At 47.5% G+C, this 18,738-nt stretch overlaps 1 protein-coding gene across 1 annotated transcript in view; it reads right to left on the bottom strand.

Annotated features, from left to right (window-relative positions):
• The window catches only part of LOC142578854 (uncharacterized), a 112,008-nt gene that overhangs the window by 17,416 nt on the left and 75,854 nt on the right, over positions 1–18,738 (bottom strand). The window contains exons 34-37 of the mRNA XM_075688492.1: positions 7,498–7,686; positions 6,529–6,659; positions 4,863–5,007; positions 2,540–2,767 (exon numbers count right to left, since the gene is read on the bottom strand). Of these exons, the coding sequence (XP_075544607.1) occupies positions 2,540–2,767; positions 4,863–5,007; positions 6,529–6,659; positions 7,498–7,686 (693 nt within the window). The remainder of the gene's footprint in view (positions 1–2,539; positions 2,768–4,862; positions 5,008–6,528; positions 6,660–7,497; positions 7,687–18,738) is intronic.

Below are 18,738 nucleotides of genomic sequence, written 5' to 3'. Positions count from 1 at the left end.
CGCGCCGCTCATTGTGAACGCTGATGATAGTCGTAGAGTCTAGCAGCGGTGAATTCACGTCAACGCAAATATGGCGCGGCGGCAGTGGTGAAAGGCAGTGGGCGTGCGTAGAAAGTCGAGAAACAACAAAAAAATGGTAGTGTTTAATTTTTCATTTATGGTCAATGGCTATGTCGGTGAGATAGAGAAAGCTGTTAAATACAACTTCAATTTGTTCCCTTTGTTTCACTCTGCGCCGGGCGCGACAGTCAAGGACGCTTTTTATCTTCTACTTTTCTCTTTTCTTTTTTGTTGGAAGGCGCAATAGCCGTTCGTTTCCACGTTTTGCGTGCAGTCTTTGCGTGCTTTGTCATACAGTAATAGAATTTTGCACATATACTCTTCAGTGTGTTTGGTGCAATTATCTGCGTTTGTTGCTACTATATCTGGTACAACATATGAAAAAATAGCGAGCATTTCCGAAGGTTTCTGAAATTTGACCATTCAGAATTGTCATTCTCTATAGGGTCTAGGCGCATTCTAACTTGTTAATTGCACTGTAGAGTAACAATTAAAGTCAAATTAACTGAGAAATTGCGCGATAACTCTTTCAGGAGATTAGGAGTTTCAGGAGATAACTCTTTCAGGAGCACGTTAAGGAAGATGTGCACTAAAAACTAAGTTAAATCGTGGGGTTTTACGTGCCAAAACTGCGATCTGATTATGAGGCACGCCGTAATTGGGGACTCCGGATTAATTTTGACCACCTGGGTTCCTTTAACGTGTACCTAAATCTTAGTACACGGGTGTTTTTGCATTTCGCCCCCATCGAAATGCAGCCGCTGTAGCCGGGATTCGATCCCACGACCTCATCCTTAGCAGCGCACCACCAAAGCCTCTAAGCAACCACGGTGGGTCAAATGAAAATGAACGTTGAACTGTTCTTAACCGTCTTAAAAAAAGAAGAAAAAAGAAATAGAGGGTGCATAATAATGAACGGTGGTTCACAGAAACAATAGAGTTGATTGAGCTCTATAATCGCTTGTCGAGAACCACATAAAGCTGACAGAGATTGAAGCCAAGTAACGCGTAGGGGAAATGAAGTATCTCTTCAATTGAATTGGCGACTTAATTAGATATGAGAATTGTATTTGCCATGATCTTTTAATCAATAAAGAAATCAATGAGCGTGGAGGATAAAACAACTTCGCCTCTTGTGGGAACCGAACCCACAACCTCTGCTTACGCGTTCGGTGCTCTTCCCAACGGCTGTTCCTTTGCTCATTTTCTTGGTTTTCATGTATACGTGTTTATCTTGAAAGCTAATTCTGAAACACAACCCCCGGTAACACTTACCAGCAGATGATTAATACTTATGATTAACAGCTATGATTGATAAAAATTTAATTAAGAAAGAAACAGTTTTTGAGGTGTAGTTCGTGTTCCTCACTGATAATAGCAACCTATTAGAGTGCACCCATTTCCTCCAACCTGCAGGTCGCGCTCCTGTTATTAACGCAGCCTGCAGCGCTTAACCTAACTTATTACTGTGATCATTATAACAGGGAGCATGCCAGAGTTTTGCAGCATTTAAGAGGCCAATGCGGCTAGCGGCTCAAAATTTATGCCGGAATTTAAGGCGATTCATGGAGGCGAAATATTGAGCAGTAAAGCTACCTGCTGCATATTTTGATGTCAGGCTCGAATCTGCATGTCACGAGTAAGCGTTGTCTGAAAACGAACTATAATATTTCTTTCCTTATTGCTCACGGACGTATCGTCAGTGTAAATTCAGACGCGCAGAGGAACAAAGAAAAGAAAAGAAACCAAAACTGATCAGAACACCTGTCAGTTACGCCTAATTTCGGAAGCCTGCTATGTGCAGTCCCTCCGTATGCAGCCAGTTTTTAAGCATAGCATACCGGACCGCACCAGGACGAATCTTTCTTCAACTGCGAGGCTTTTCTTTCGAGGAAACCGTAGGGGTTCCCTTTGTAGCAATTGCTACGATTGGGTGAATGTCTAATTTTCCCTTTATTAATCCGAAATCCGAAATCATAATCCGAAATGTACGTTTCGTATCCTCAATTAAGGCTCTGTTACAAATGTAGGCAAACCCGTGGAAATGCAAGAACGCATTGTAGTCGTTGTCAACTTGTTCGCATTTGAACTTACGCTGGTGGTTCGTCTAAACGTGATTGACTAAGAATTCCTAGGCACGCGACGCCAGCACATGCGTAACGCATGAAAAAATGACCATTATAGATACCGGTTCAAATGCATCGTTAAACGCGTATATGCACGAATGTACACAGTTTTCTTGGCTCAAAACGAGGATGCGCGCCATCGTGCTTCGCCGAGGACGTTTTGAGTGGGTCACCTCGAGCGAACGTACGGGCTGCTGAAGCTGACCGTGATACGCGCCTCCGGCGTCAAAGCAAGCGAAAGGAAGCCTCGAGGGAAATCCGTTTCCATTGAAAGGGACTCTCTCACTCGGCGCATCAAAAGCAGTGACACCAGGAGCGTTGCATGCGCAGCCAATGGTGCTCAAAAGACCTGCCTTGGAATCCTTCGTCACCCTGGAGACCTCGAGGGCCGGAGTAGCCTGGAGGCCCCGGAAATCCCGGAAGCCCATAGTCTCCCGGTTCGCCGTTGACTCCCGGGAAGCCTTGGTCGCCGGGAAGGCCTGGCAATCCATTGGCGCCTGGGTAGCCTTTGTCTCCTTGGATACCCGGAGGCATCTGCCTATAATCGCTTGGAGAGGAGCTGCCACGTTCTCCTTTCGCACCTGCACGTTTCATTAAACGGCCACGCAATTTAGAGTGAGCGTGTGGTGGGCAATGACCAAGTGGAACAGCCGTCACCAACATACGGTGATAAATGCTCCGCTATTCATTTTCCTCTCAATGAAAAAAACAAACTAATGATAAAAAGTTTCCTTGGCGCCGGGAGGGATGGCGTGTTCAAACGCGCAACCGAAACAAAAAACAAACAAAAATATTTTTGAGCCTGTGTTTTCAGGCAACATTAATATTGATTTGTTCAAGCTTTCGCTGTATTGCTTTGTAATAGAAAATACAAATTTTGTGCCCAAAAGCTGGGCTTCTCAGGCACTATGTACTCCGCCATATAGTAAGGCTTGTTTCGACGAGCTCTTACCAACGCACCATTAAATTCTACAACACGTTTTCTGTGATGATTGTGAGTACACAAATAGAGTAGAAGAATTATACCGAGTGTTCTTTTATTAATCGGTGCCAAAAGTTTCTCGCATTAAGTTTTATCGAAGCCTGACGGCTGCATATTCTATCGGCTCGACGTGCATTCGTATGTACGAGTAATTAAGACGTACAGGGTGATCATCTTTAAAATTTATGGAATTTAAAAAATCGTCTGTTGCAGCTAACAACATTCTACTCTTTGAGCTGGATTTTTCATAGAGGCGGATATTACTTACACGAGAAATCGAAACGTATGTTCGACGAATTAACAAAAGTTTGCTAATGAACTTTCTTATTAATTACTTTACGGCACATATTGCAATTTACGAATTGTAGCCGGAGAGTTTGTTTGGTGTATCCATACGGAATCAATTTCCATGATGGCACCAGTTTGATGATATGCGCCATCAAACTCGCCGTAAAAGTGCATTGTTACATTGTTACACTTACTTTTTTAACAAAACGCTCTTTCATGCATTGAAGCACAAAAGTGGCTTTTATGATAGGGAACTCCCACGTATTTCATCCGAAACTTTGGGCAATAATATATCGAAACTTGTGTCATCCTGGAAATTCAAGTGGATACGTCATGTCAACTCATTGGCTACAATGCTTAAACTGCAATATGTGCCGTAACTTAATTAATGAAGAGAAAATTAGTGCATTTTTGGTAATTAGTTGAAAATATGTTTCGATTTCCCGTGCTAGTAATGTCCGCCTATTTGAATAATCTAGCTCAACGATAAGAATTATGCGATTTGCCACAAGAGATCGTTAAAAATTTTGCAATGCTTACAAAATGATCACCCTGTATGAGTTGCTCGATTAGATTCAGATGAGGAATGCGAGAGGGATGAATAATGCCAGAGGCAAGCTTTCCGTTTTTCTTGCTTGTAGATTTCATTGCATTACGAGTGCGTAAGGTTGGAGGAAATAAGTCTTCTGGGACAAATTTAACGGTTTTTATAAGGCTTACTGCTCTGGCAGCCACACAGACCACCCTGAGCTCCATATTGCACGCCTAAGTATGCTAGTAAAATTACGTAACGTATAAACGGTACATACAGCAACATAGCTGAAATGTAGAAGTGTACTAAAACACTGCTTTCCGCGATCCATATGTTTAGCACTTCAACAATGTACTTCAGTACGAAAATATGTGTGGATCCATTAGTAAGAGTCACCGGGCCACAACATAAAAATCGAGGAGGTATAGGGCGTAAAATAGTGATTTTTGAAACGAGTTGAATACTGATGGCTGCGAATATACTACAAACCGAACAGTGATGACACCGAATTCGATACCATCAAGTTTAATAATATGTAATAACACCACTGCTCTCCACATAATAGAATATAGCAGTTATTCGAATAAGAGAATATTGAATTCGTCATAAGAAATTATCGCATGTCTTTGGACAACCATAATAAAAAAAAATATGTTTGACTTTTCTTCCATGGTCTTATCTATGTCCGACACACTTTCAATAGCATTCTTAGCGTTTCATTTTTCTTTTTGCAGCCGATGTGCCGCATTAGTTCTGCTCAATATTACACACAACCATTGCACGCAGACGCGTAGTAAGTGCCACGAGAAAGCATTTGCTTTCGCTGTGCATGGTACTACTAGCTCCAATTATTTGCAACAAAATAAGCACTTGCCTTTTGTTCCGTTTATTCCGGGCCTTCCAGAAGGTCCAGGCAAGCCGGATTCACCTCTTGCGCCTTTGAGTCCAGGGAAACCGGGGAATCCCGATTCTCCAGGCGCCCCCTTTTCACCCTTGTAGCCTCGCTGACCGTCTTGTCCCTGAGTAGAGAGGGACACTCATGAACGTGAACATCAGTGACCTGGTGTTCTCTATTATGTACGCCATTGGCTTGCAGCATACATACCCCCCTTCCAAAGTGAAAGTAGATGTACACACGTACACTTATACACACAGACACATTCTGTATTTATGTGTTTTTTAAAAAAAATCTGCCATAGCATAACATTTATTTTCATTCTAGCCGCATTTTCGACCGTTTGAACCAATATGATTGGGTGCATTAGTTTAACTATCGCCGTAGTGGGTAACCGAGTGATTTGCATCTCTGAAAGTGGCGCCGGACGTGCTCGGTAGATGAGGCGCTGGAGGAGCAGGCGTGCAGGGGTTGAGCAGCGAATACTTGGCTCCCACAGCATTGTGTACAGAATGTGCGTCGCCCTTGCAGACGAGGAGGTAGGGTCCTCTGAACACCCAACTAGGACGCCATTCGAGTTATAATACTAGTAACGCGTTTGGAGCAATCAGAAGTGTCGAGACCGCGCATGCGCAACAGTGCACAGATGTATGTGTGCAAACTGCCGAGTGCAATTGAGGATTACCGAATAAGCGGCTCCCTACCATATCCAAAACACTGTTCTATACATTACAAATCACTTTAATGCCAGACAGACACTATATACCGTATAGACTCGTGTAACGGCCGCACCCCCAACTTGGCAGCCTAAAATTTGGGAAAAAATTTGAAAAAAAAAATCCCGCCCGCGAGCATCGGCGAATTTTCGCGCGCTGCGCTCTCAGGGTGTGCACAAGATCCGAGGTTTGCTCGCCGGATCGGCCGGCAACTTTTGACCAACAGGTTCGGTCCCGTGTAAGGGCCACACCTCGTCAAAATTGTAAAAAAAAAAAAAGTGCGGCCCTTGCACGAGTCTATACGGTATGTAAAATATATTTTATTTTGTGTAAAACGCAAATGGACATCGGGTGGTTAGGGTGTTAAAAATGTTTGATGCTGACTTTATAATGTCACTGAACTAGGGTCCTGAAAGTGTTGGCTACGATCTGCAGAGCGTCGATGTGAGAAGATGGAGAAGTGCAATTCGGCACAGTTGATCTGTTCGAGTGGAAAGTGAGCGGCGTCGATGAGCATACAGGGAACGAGCGATTATTCATTTCTGCAGTTGAAAGCTGCATTCAACGACAATCCCCCACATTCGTATTTCCAGTTTTGTTTACAACTGGCGGCAATGCAGATTCGCGTGTTTTTGTTGCGTGCTGCTCTTTTCGTTCAGTTATTTCGGCTAGTTTTATTCTTGACTGAATCATATAACCTTCGGAATCTATCCTGGATGTCCGCGAATTTCATCACAGTGGCATGCAAAGAAATCTGCTCAGAATAGTGTGTTATTGTTTGTTGTTAAGTGACGCGCATAAGCAACACAGGAAGAATTCAAGTTACATAGCTGGCTTGCATTCGACTTCAATGACACCACCCTTAAAATCTGGATGCGAACCTGGCTCTGTTCTTGGAGAAAAAAAGAAAATTGTAGGCGATAGCGTACCCTGGCCCCTGGCATTCCCGGCATTCCAGGAACGACAGGTCCCGGCAAGCCTGAATCTCCTCGGCTGCCCTTTAATCCATCGATGCCGTAGTAGCCATGCTGTCCCGGAGGTCCCTGTTGACCAGGGGTGCCTGTCGTCGGTTAACGAAGAACATGTATCAGTTTTATTCACGCGAACGAAACATCGTGGGCCTCTCGGCTTCCTGCCCTTCTCAGTTTCAGAAGTTTTCACCAAAACCCTTCCCAGTCACAGCATTTAATATGTTATCTTTACCCAGCCTACAGCATGACTAGTATCTCGGATTGTTGGCCCCTTAGGTAGCGCAAGAGGGTTGACCAGACAGCCTCCTGTTCCCACCAACTTCGGCCGTGCTCCACGTAGAGCACAGCTGTGACCCTGATACAATTCTCCAGATACGTCATATTTCTAAAGTTAATACCCTAAAAACTGTAGGTTGCAACTTGTCATGTAGATTTGAAATATCCATGCAAAAGTATTGTATAAGGATGTAGTATGCCTGTTGCTGTACACGTCAACGGGCAGCACCACACGCACGTGCAGAAATTATCGCGTGTGGTGACCTACGTCACTTGCTTTCCAACATTGCGAAAATAAAGTGTTTTAACTGGCTAAGCTCGGCGCTCGCCGGAGCGCCCTTCATATTATCATTATGCCATGGCCAAGAACATGAAGTCAATGTATACACCCTATAGAAAGAAAAAAAAAAGAGAAAGAAGCGAAAGCTTAATCGGTCGTTGTCTATTACGTCGATCTTTCCTTTTTCTTTCTTTTTTTTTGTTTTCTTTTGCAATAGGGTGCGTGCGTTCTTACAAATGACTTGGATTCCCCTATGATATGATCCTTTTGAATTATTCGTTGAATAGCAAATTGCTTACTGACTGTCGCTGACTATATGCGCGTGAAGTACTTGCGTTGACGGACGAGTATAACGTTAATGGGTACGTCACCTGGAAGGCCGCTCAGTCCTGTGTCTCCTTGTTCGCCTTTGAAGCCAATCGGGGCGACACCTGGGTAGCCGGGCGGTCCGTCTGGCCCTGGAAGTCCTGGTTCTCCTGCTTCACCTTTGAGTCCCGGAATACCGGGGAAACCGGGCGGTCCGGGGTCGCCTTCGTCTCCTTTCGGTCCCGGGTAGACGTCTGCGAGCGCGATGCACGAACCAAGGTTACACCCCCAGCACGGGCTCTTTCTCCGGCACCAGTTTTTCTGAGCGGCAGTTTATAGCGCTTCACGCGCTTTCCCCTGCGGTCATTAGGTTATGCCAGTAAAACAGGCATCGTCGGCTGCCTATGGCTCTAACCATTTTACTTTCTGTAACAGAAAGTGTACCGACTTTTAAAAGAACGAAAAGACAAACCTAATTGCTGTCTTTTTTCTTAAAAAATGAAACGTCTGTGAGATCAACCGTATTTGCACGAATATAACGCGTAATAGACGTTTGACAACTAAAACAAATAAGAAGAAATACTCTTATTATAACGCGAACTATAACAAAGCATAACGCAATTGCAGCATGATACCCGATCTTCTATACAGCGATGTGCGTCGGCACGGGACCACCTGCGCTGGTGACAGCGCTTTTGCGGGCAGAAATCCTACGCTATTTTAGCCGTGATATCACGCGAGAGGCAGAGATCATGCACATACATTTCAATGTGAAACATGGACATCGTTTAGCGCGATGCTACTTTTCTTTTCCAAGTATGGCCTTCAGTAAGAACGTCGGCCTTCCTATATCCCAGCCAGAGCGAGTAGTCCATATCTACGGGATGCTGCGTGGGCACGCATAATAGCGACAGCAGATGGCTGCGTTTTCCTAGATGAGCCCGTGATGCTATTTTTCTTTTCGAAGTATGGCTTTCAATAAAAGCGTCGGCCTTCCTATATCTCAGCCAGAGCGAGTAGTCCATATCTACGGGATGCTGCGTGGGCACGCATAATAGCGACAGCAGATCGCTGCGTTTTCTTAGATGAGCCCGCGCGGGCGTGCATCTTAGTAACGGATCGCGCTTGTCCCATTTTCCTTTTGTTGCGATCCTCTTTCCTCAATGACGACCATCGAATCTCCAGCGCATGCGCGTGTCGCGAACCGAGGTGTCGCAGCAGAGCGCCAGATCGAGAGGACCAGCGTAGCAGGCTTTGGCGGTCTGGCAGGCGAGGCACGAGTGGACCGACTGGCGAACATCGGTGTTAGTGCTCGGCCAGACGTACCGCTGTGTAACGGGGCGCTGCGTACGACGAAAGGCAATCGGAATGAATGGGCGAGATGCAGCCGCTGACATGCCACAAGAGTGAGCCAGGAACAAACGGATGAGGAACGAGTTGCAGACGGAATAAACGGGGAAGGGGTCATGCAGCGCTTGCAGCGCAGGGTCTTTCATCTGTGCCCTAGACGTTCCCAGTCCACAGCAGATGCAGAAGTTCATGATTATATTGCGCTTAGTCTTACACTGGTTCACAGTGATTGCATTTAGTGTTACACTGTTACACATCAGCGTAACACTAAGCGACATATAATCATGAACGTCCGCCAACTAGCCCCGTTCATTGCTTTACTAAAAGATGCAAAAGTGCCGAGGGAGGTGATGCGTGAAAGTGCGTCAGCTGCCTCGTTGTCATGCCTTTGAAGCGCCGGATATCTGGTATGAACTCCGATATATAGGCCACTTGACGAAGTTCACGTGCGACGCACTTGGAAGAGTTCGTACGGAAAACATAGATGCTTATGATCGGTTAGAACGCGAAATCGCTGGCCCTCCAAGAAGTGCCGGAAGTGCTAGATGGTGGGGTAGATGGCGAGTAGCTCACGGCCGAAAACGCTGTCAAAGAGTCTCAGCAGTTTGGCGCTTCCGAGAGAAGATGCCCAGTGGGTGCCACTCGGAGTTGATTTTCTGTTGCAGAACAGCGCTGATGGCCACGCTGGACGCATCTGCCGTGATGCGAGTAGGCACGTTAAGTCCTCGGATGGATGAGCAGTACCGAATCGACGACGCCTTGTTTAGCAACCCTGAAAGCAGCTTGAGCTTCGGGAGACCAGGAAATCGCCGATGAGGAGCCCTTTGTTGTACGAAGAAGGTTAGTCAGTGGGTGCAGAAGCTCAGCGCTGTGCGGAATAAAGCGTCGGGAGAAATTCACTAGGCCCAGGAACTCACGCAGCTGACGTAAGGTAGTGGGTGCTCGGAAGTCTCTTACGGCCTGGACGTGAGAGAGCAATGGATGAATACCCAGCGCCGAGATAGTGGTGGCCCAGAAACTCGAGCTCGGAAAACCCGAAGACGTATTTCTCGGGGTTGACAACCAGGCCAAATTGTTGAAAGCGTTGAAAGAGTTTTCGCAGAGGGCGCTCATGATTTTGTGGAGGGGGACTCGCGACGAGCATGTCGTCGATGTAGGCAAACACAGCAGAGAGGCCGCGTGTTAGCTCGGTATTGAATCTGTGAAACGTTTGAGCTGCGTTGCGTAGCCCAAAGGGCATTTACACATACTCAAACAGGCTGAAGGGTGTAGTAATGGCCGCCTTCGGGACATCGGCAGGCTCAACGGGGATTTGGTGATACGCCTTGACAAGGTCCACTTTGCTAAACATCTTGCATCCTTCCAAGTGGCCTCTGAAATCTTGCATGCGTCGAAGGGGATAACTATACGAGGTCTGTTAGAAAAGTATCCGACCTTTTTTTTTTTTGCGAACACCTGATGGATATGAAACAAGCGCGCTCGCATTAGCCGACCTTGAACCTTCGTGCGCATGAGCGAATTTTTTCCCGCCTGCCGACAGCGTCAGTCGCTGGGACGCAACGTTTGAGTGAGGTAGTTCGCGGTGCTCTGGTCGGTTCTTTATTGCAAGGAAAATTGCGGAGCGACTGGAGCAGCGCTACTGCATCAAATTTTGCCAGAAACTGGGCGAAAACCAAGTGGAAACCGTTCGGAAGATTCAGACGGCTTCCGGTGACGATGCTATGAGCAGCACACAGATTAAGGAGTGGTACAACCGGTTTAAAGACAGCCGCACATCGGTGGAGAGCGAGCCACACTCCGGTCGGCCATCAACATGCCGAAATGACCAGGTCTTTGCCGAAGTGAACGCTGTGGTGATGTGGTACCGTCGTATGACTTTCCGAGAAATTGCGGAAGAGGTGGGCATTGTTATGTTGTTGGGGTTTGTTGCGTAGGGTTTCAAAGATGCGGCGGCACGAAGCCGCGAGTGACAGACTCCATTTCTTGAGAACAACAACTCTGGCGGCCACGACTGGCCTAGCCTTTATTAAAAAATGTCGGATTTGTAGGGGGCGCCAGGAGACACATAACACGCCCCTTTTTGAGTGACGATTACAACAATAAAACACTCACTTCATGACGTTCAGTTCTGAAATCTGGCCGGTGGCCGTATGGCTCTTCCAGCCCTTGTCACGTATGTCGAAGCACGTCTTGCTCCTTCAGGATAGTTGTGAGGCGTAGCATCGTTGGCACTTGTTGGCCCCGATTCATCAAGGGTGTAGTCTTCTGCTGTACGAGTGGCTTCACGGACCACCTGGGTGCGTGGCCTCAGGTGCACACGGTTACGCACATAAATTGCTCCACTTGTAGTTTGCACTGTGTAGCGCCTTGGTTGAGGACCAACGTGTGTGACGACTGCTTTTTTCCAGTCATTCTTGTGCCTCACCCATACAGGTTGATGTTTCTTCAGAGGTGCAAGTATGCGAGTGTGGTTGTCTCCATATCTGTGCTGTGCACTCTGTCTGCGTTTGAGGAGCTTCAGATGTGCATCTGTGGGGTAGTGTGGTTTCAGATTATGGGGCAAGGTCGGTATGAACGTTCTCAATTTCCTGCCCATTAGCAACTCTGCTGGAGAAAATGCTCCAATGGTTGGGGTGGCAGGGTAGTTGAGGAGAACCAAAGACAGATCTTTGCCATCGCTGTGCGACTTGATCAGCATGGACTTAACAGTCTGTATTGTTCTCTCGACCTGCCCATTGGACCTCGGGTAGTGGGGTGACGGTTCATGAGCAATATCCCATTCTTGCAGGAATGCTCTGAATGCCTGCGAGTCAAACGGTGGTCCCTGATCAGAGATAAGCACATTGGGGAGTCCAAACCGTGAAAAGATGTCCTTCAGGACCAAAATAACTGAAGTTGACGTAGTGGTTTCCATACGTTTCACTTCAACGTACTTTGAAAAGTAGTCAACAACAAGGATATATGCATTGCCTTAACAGCGAAAGAAATCAACGGCCAACTTTTCCCATAGTCGTGCTAGCAGATCTCTGTCAAGCAGTGGTTGCTGAGGGTTTGCCTTCTGGGTGGATTGGCAGGTGTCGCAGCTTGAGACAAGGGTGGCAATGTCCTTGTTGAGTGTGGGCCAATAAACACTCTGGCTTGCTAGTCTTTTACAAGCCACTATACCACGATGTGCCTGATGGAGTTTCTCAAGAACATCAGCCTGGAGAACTGCTGGAATGACAAGCCGTTGACCACAGCAAATGAAGCCGTCTGTGATATACAGTTCACTTCTTATGTGAAAGTATGGTCTTGCCGTAGGATGAACATCACTAGGGCGATCAGGCCATCCTTGTTGAATGTACTTGGTTAGTTGTTGCAATACTGGATCCCGACTTGTTGCTTCCTGGATCTGGTTGAGCTTGGTGGGCGACGCTTGAACCAGACTGGACACCAACAGTCCTGGATCACTGTCTGCAGTTTCCATCTTGGATTCGGGGTTTGGGAATCTTGACAAGGCATCAGCCACAGTTAGCTGTTTCCCCGGTACATACACTAGTTTAGTGCTATAGCACTGTAGCCGGAGCAAAAGTCTTTGCAGTCTTGGTGACATTTTTGTTAGATCCTTTGTCTGCAGTCCAACAAGAGGTTTGTGGTCTGTTTCTACTGTTACAGAGCGTCCAAAAGTGAAGTAGTGGAACCGCTCGCATGCGAACACCACAGCTAGAAGTTCTTTCTATATTTGAGCATAACGTTGTTGGGGAGGTGTAAGGGCTGCAGAAGCATATGCGATTGGTCTGCCTTCCTGCAAGAGAACCGATCCCAGGCCGTATGAGCTGGCATCTGTTGAAATTGTGATCGGCTTGGATGGGTCAAAATAACGTAACACAGGCGCTGTTGTGAGCTTCTGTTTGATGACCTTGAAAGTCTCTGTGTGCTGGCTTGTCCAGTGCCACGCTACATCTGCCTTGAGAAGCTCACGCAGAGGACTGGTAGTTGCTGAAAAATTAGGTATGAACTTCGTGAGATATGTCACCATTCCTAAGAATCTTTGCAGTTCTGACTTGTTTGATGGAAGTGACATGGCTTCAATTGATCTAACCTTGTCAGGGTCTGGGGATAGCCCATCTGAGGAGAGCTGGTGACCCAGATATTTTATGGGTGAAAGTCCTAACTTCAGTTTTGATTTGTTAAGCTTCAGGTTGTTATGGCTAGCTATGGTCAGAACAGTTCTGAGATGGGCTTTGTGTTCTTCTGGAGTCCTTGAGGCAACCAGTATGTCATCAAAATACGGCTTCACAATGGCCTGCCCTTCAAATACCTTGTCAATGGCCTGCTGGAACAGCTCGGGGGCTGTCGCAAGCCCAAATGGTACTCAAAGAAAACGGTAACGGCCCCATGGTGTTGCGAATGTGCAAAGCCGTGAACTTGGTTGATCCAAAGTCAGTTGCCAGAAAGCACTCTTGGCATCAAGGACAGAGAAGACTGTTGAGCCACTAAGGCTTGCAAAAAGCTCTTCTGGTACTGGTATGCGGTAGTGTTGCCTTTTTATTGCTGCATTGAGGTTCCGTGGATCCAGGCACAAACGAACAGTTCCGTCTTTTTTGGTTATCACCACTATGGGATGGACCCATTCACTATGTTCTGACTCTCGCGTGATTACGCCATTCCTCTCCATGCGCTTCAGCTCTGCTTTGACCTTATCCTCGAGTGCACTAGGTACTCTACGAGGAGCACAAACTGTCGGCACTGCACCTTCACGCAGCTGGATGCTATAACGTCCCGGAAGCTGGCCGATTCCTTCAAGTATGTCAGGGAAATCATTCAGTACTTTCTGAAACTGTTCTTGCAACACTGTGTCAGTGGACTTTGTCGTTGCTTGAAGGGTCTTCACACGGGAAAGCAAGTGCAGAGTTGTGCATGCAGCGGCCCCTAGTATCGGCTTGAGGGGCTCCTTCACCAGAAGAAATCTCAGACGGCACTCCCTGTTGTTTACCGCACTAGACAGTTCACATTCACTGTCTATTGGAAGCTGGTGGCCACTGTACGTAGTCACTTTAGCTGTGGTTGGTTTGATTGCTGGTCTGCACGGCCACTGCTTGAACATATGTTCTGGAATTATGTTGACGTCCGAACCGGTGTCTAACTTGAATGTCACCTCGTGTCCATTAACACCGACACTTTCGCTCCAGTCTGTTGCGTCGGCATTGACACTGCACGTAGTCAAACAGCCCAAGTATAATTCCTCCTGCGAGTCTTGTTGTGGATGTTCATGAAGCAGTCCGACTCGCGGTCGATGCGCTGCTGTCTGCCGACGTGGCTGCTTGCACAGGTGCGCGAAATGGCCAAGTTTGTCGCAGTTGTAACAGTTTTTGCCAAAAGCTGGGCACTGTTGTGGGGGGTGCGAGGTTCCGCAGCGAGAAAATTTACGATTAGACCTTTGGGACGAGCGATGAGGCTGCTGAGGTTTGTTGATACCTAGCGGACGACCAGTTGTCTTCGTGGGTTTCCGATTATACGTGTGAACGGCATTCACTTCTGGCTGCTGATCACTGGTTACGATCTCTTGCACATGTTTCTTTGATGTTTCCGCTGCCTTGCACGCTGAGACGATTTTTTCCAGAGTGAGGTCGCGCTCCCGAAAGAGCCGTTCGCGGAGAGCTCCATCGCGGATTCCAACCACCACGCGGTCGCCGATGAGTCTGTCGCACTTGTCACCGAAGTCGCATTTCTGCGCCTGTCGTCGAAGGTCAGTAACAAAATCGTGAATTGACTGACCTGGCTTTTGTACCATCGAGTTGAACACCGCCGCTGCTTGTATGACGTTCTTGTACGGGCGATATCGCTCGTCAAACTTGTCAAGTATGTATTTCACTGGGTCTGCGTCTTCGTTTCCGGCGGCAGGGTCTGGAGGGAACGTCTGTGCGATGCGACGAGCATGCGGGCCAAGTACATGAAGCAAAAATGCCTTCCGCGCTGATTTAGGCTTAGTGTTGTACTCACAAGCCAGTTCATATGTGGTGAATGCTTCCCGCCATTCTTCCCATGCGGTCTGAGGACTGTCACCAGGTTCGAAGTGAGCCGGGGGCTGGATGAAAACGTTGGCCATTTTGTTGATTTCAGGCGTTGCGGGGACGATCTGCTTACACTTCTGACACCATGTTATGTTGTTTGGGTTTGTTGCGTAGGGCTTCAAAGATGCGACGGCACGAAGCCGCGAGTGACAGACTCCATTTCTTGAGAACAACAACTCTGGCGGCCACGACTGGCCTAGCCTTTATTAAAAAATGTCGGATTTGTAGGGGGCGCCAGGAGATACATAACAGGCATCAGCACTTTTTCTGCACATTCCATTATGACCGAAGATTTGGCCATGAAGAGAGTTGCGGCGAAATTCGTGCCGAAGCTGCTCACGGTGGAGCCAAAGCAACTTCGTGTTGAAGTCTGACAGGACATGCTGGATTCCACAAACAGTGACCCCGACTTCATGAACACCATAATCACTAGCGACGAGCCTTGGGTGTACGTGTACGATCCGGAAACCAAATCCTAGTCGTCACAGTGGAAGCATTCCACGTCACCAAGACCAAAGAAGTACGCACCACAGGGTCAAACAATCACCAAAGAGTACTACAGGGATGTCCTCCGTCGCCTACGTGATGCTGTGCGGCGTAAGAGACCGGAGTTGTGGTCAACAATAAATTGGCGCATCCATCACGACAATGCGCCTGCACATTCCTTGCACTTGATTCAGACCTTTTTTGGCGAAAAACCAGACTCCTGTAGTTCAACAGGCTCCTTACTCTCCTGATATGGCCCCCTGCGACTTCTGGCTGTTTCCCAAAATCAACAGGCTATTGAAAGGAGCGCAATTTCAGACCAGAGAGGACATTATCGCTGCAACGACAGTTGAGCTAAACTCCATTCCGAAAGAGGCCTTCTCGGAATGCTTCGAACAATGGCAGAACCGCTGGGAGAAGTGTGTGGAGTCCCAAGGAGACTACTTAGAGGGTTATTATATAGGTTTCCAACGCTCCAGTTATGCCAGTTTCTTTTTCTTCGGCCAAAGGTCGTATACTTTTCTAACAGACCTTGTATATCATGGACCGTGTGAGCGTTGAGCGCCCGGCAGTAGCCGCATGGACGCCAGTCACCCGGTTCTGTCTTGGGCACCAGATGGAATGGGGAGATCCAAGCCCTGGAAGAAGGGCGAATTATACCCAGCTGGAAGCATGTGAATTATCGTTTAGCAATCGCCAGTTGCGTTTTCATCCGGGTCACCACTGTCGCGGACTGAGGTGTCGCAGCGGAGAGCCAGATCAAGAGGACCAGCGTAGCAGGCTTCTAGAACAGCATTGCGCGTGCCGCGTGCTAGCAAGTCGAGCACGTGCCGCCCAACTTTATTTTCGTCGCTATTCGCAGCCGGCACCAAGGCGCCAGCCGAGAGCGCCTATACTGGCGGCGTCCGTGGGCGCTGCATGCATATGTGTACTTCCTAAGAGAACGGTCCCAACCATCAGTCTCAATGACGCGGCCCTTGGCTCCTTTGCAGGCTGCCTAGACTTCCCATGTGGCCCGTTTCACTTTGGCCCCTTCAACCTGACAGTGTGCCTGAGCGATAATCAGCAGCCTTTTTAAAGCGAAGCTTTCTTTGCCTCTTCCTTCGACTTTGCCACTGCTTCTGTGGCTGCTGCTGCTAAACCAATTGTCAAACAAACCGCGCCGGGGGGGGGGGGGGTCAGATGTGCACATGACAGGAGCGAGTCAGAGAGGAAAGGCGACGCTAGAAACTCGTTTTCAACCCACGTTGAATGTGCACAATTCCCTCTGGAGCTCCCTGGCTGTAAGTATCCTTGACTCCCCTCAGAAGCATTGCAGAAACTGCAGCGCTTCCCTTTCTACTAACGTGTGAGTCCAGAGGGGACGTAGGAAGGAGGAAGGACAAGAGGCAGTTTCCATAAAAGGGAGCGGGGGGCGGAGGTGACGTGAGAAGGCAAGGTGAGAAGAAGGTGACGTGAGAAGACTCTACTACTACACGACGGTGGTTGGGGGGAAACTAGATAAGCTTAAGTTCAAGGTACAGTACAGTACGTTGCTGCTATTTCTGAAAAATGAACACCATGCATTTGAAATATGTCAAGCGGACAAACTACGCAGGGCGTGCAGAAGCAGATTCGCATTAGTTAGCGCACCGCAGAGTCCAGGCGACACTACGGAAGCGGTCGACCGTCAAATCAACACTTCTGTGCCCGCCGCGGTAGCTTTGCGGCTATGGCATTGCTAAAGGTCGCGGATTTGATCCCAACCGTAGCAGCCGCATTTCTACGGGGGTGAAATAAAAAACGCCCATGCGCTTTGATTTAGGGACATATAAAAGAACACCACGGTGCCAAAATTAACCCGGAGTGTGCCACTGCGGCCTGCCTCATAATCCGACTGTGGTTTTGGCACGTACAGCCCCATAATCCAATTCAAGTTTAATACTTCTGCCACAATGCGATTTGCCATGTGAGGAAATGACTACGCTCAACCCTCTCAGAGGTTATGAAATATGGCGCACAACAACGCCTCCAGCAAACACCTCTCCCTGTGTGTTCTATGTACTACCCGGCCAAAAGCAGTGGTGCACGCAAGGTAATGTTTAACATCAACTCACCGCTCTCGTGTTAGACTAAACGTTGAAAAAATTAAGCTTTAGCCGTCAACATCACCGCTAATTATCGTCAATCAAATCATCCAGCACTGAAATCTTCGCCTACATCGTTTCCCACAGTGCGTGGGATCTGCATAATTTTATTGCTCGAAACGCCTTGCTGCGGTTCGCGGGGAGCTGTGTGCCATGTATTCGGCCCGGTGCCAGACTGCAGTTTGTGACCCTTGCCAAAAAACGTTGCCATAAAAAAAAATCCTCACTCGCATGGCGGCTGAGCTCGCCCCATCTTGAAGCGCGAAAGGCTTTGTTTTCGATATATTTGAAAGAGCGATCCGAGTGTAACTAGAAGCTCTTGCTCAAGCTGGAAATCGCGCGAAAATAAATTTAATATATTATTGAATTACACCTTTTGCCTGTTACCTTAATACAGGCCGACATTTACGAGGGGCGGGGCAAAAAGAAATAAAATAAAATAAGAATCCCAACTGCCTTGATGGAGCTCTCCTTGCATTACTGTTCTCCTAGACGGGTGTAGGTAGGTGTAGGTGGACACTTTAAAGATCAGTAGCCAAGCCGACGTCGCCGTAAAATGCCTAACGGGTTTCTGGTGACGTCACAACTGTTGTCGCGCTAATCTTGCGAAATCATGATGTCTGTTCGTAACGGACAGCGAGCCTGCTTGAGATTTTGATTCTTCCTTGGAAAAACGACCAAAGAAACACATGAAATGCTTCAAACAACGTTTACAGAGGAGGCACTAAACCGTACACTAATTTTCAAGTTACTAGGGCGGTTGCAAGACAAGAAATGATAGTTAAATACCATCCTTATTTTGTCGGACCTTCAACCAGTCGTACCCACTACTATATTTTCAAGAAAGCTTGACAAAAAAAAAAAAAAAGCGAGAGTCGTCGTTACACAATTGGCAAGATTTCAGAAGCTGCTGGCATGAGTTGGAGCTCTTATGAGTGGACTTTGAGTGTTTTCATGCAGCGAGGCATGAGACTCGTTGCCATGGTGTTCCCGCCTGCTCACAGATGATTTTAAAAAAAATCAGACGACGATTTTATGCCGGGATTTGAAAAGTCACATCAAAAGGGACCTAGACCTTGGGTGACGAAAGCTGGCGCTATCGATATTACCGTGAAACTAAACAAATTTTGAGTCAGTCGATGGTGCTTTCTTAACCAATACCTGGAAAGAAAAAGAAAAGAAGTCGGCAAGTGCGCTCGTGTGAAGACGATGATTATCCTTTATTTTTATTTTTTTTTCTTCGGCGTTTGTGGAATTGTGCAACCAAAATTTGTTCCTCCTGGACGGGGCT

This window comes from Dermacentor variabilis, chromosome 1 (assembly GCF_050947875.1).
Source record: "Dermacentor variabilis isolate Ectoservices chromosome 1, ASM5094787v1, whole genome shotgun sequence".
NCBI lineage: Eukaryota > Metazoa > Arthropoda > Arachnida > Ixodida > Ixodidae > Dermacentor > Dermacentor variabilis.
The sequence above is the reverse complement of the archived record's forward strand: the minus strand, read 5'-3'. Positions and strand labels throughout refer to the sequence as shown.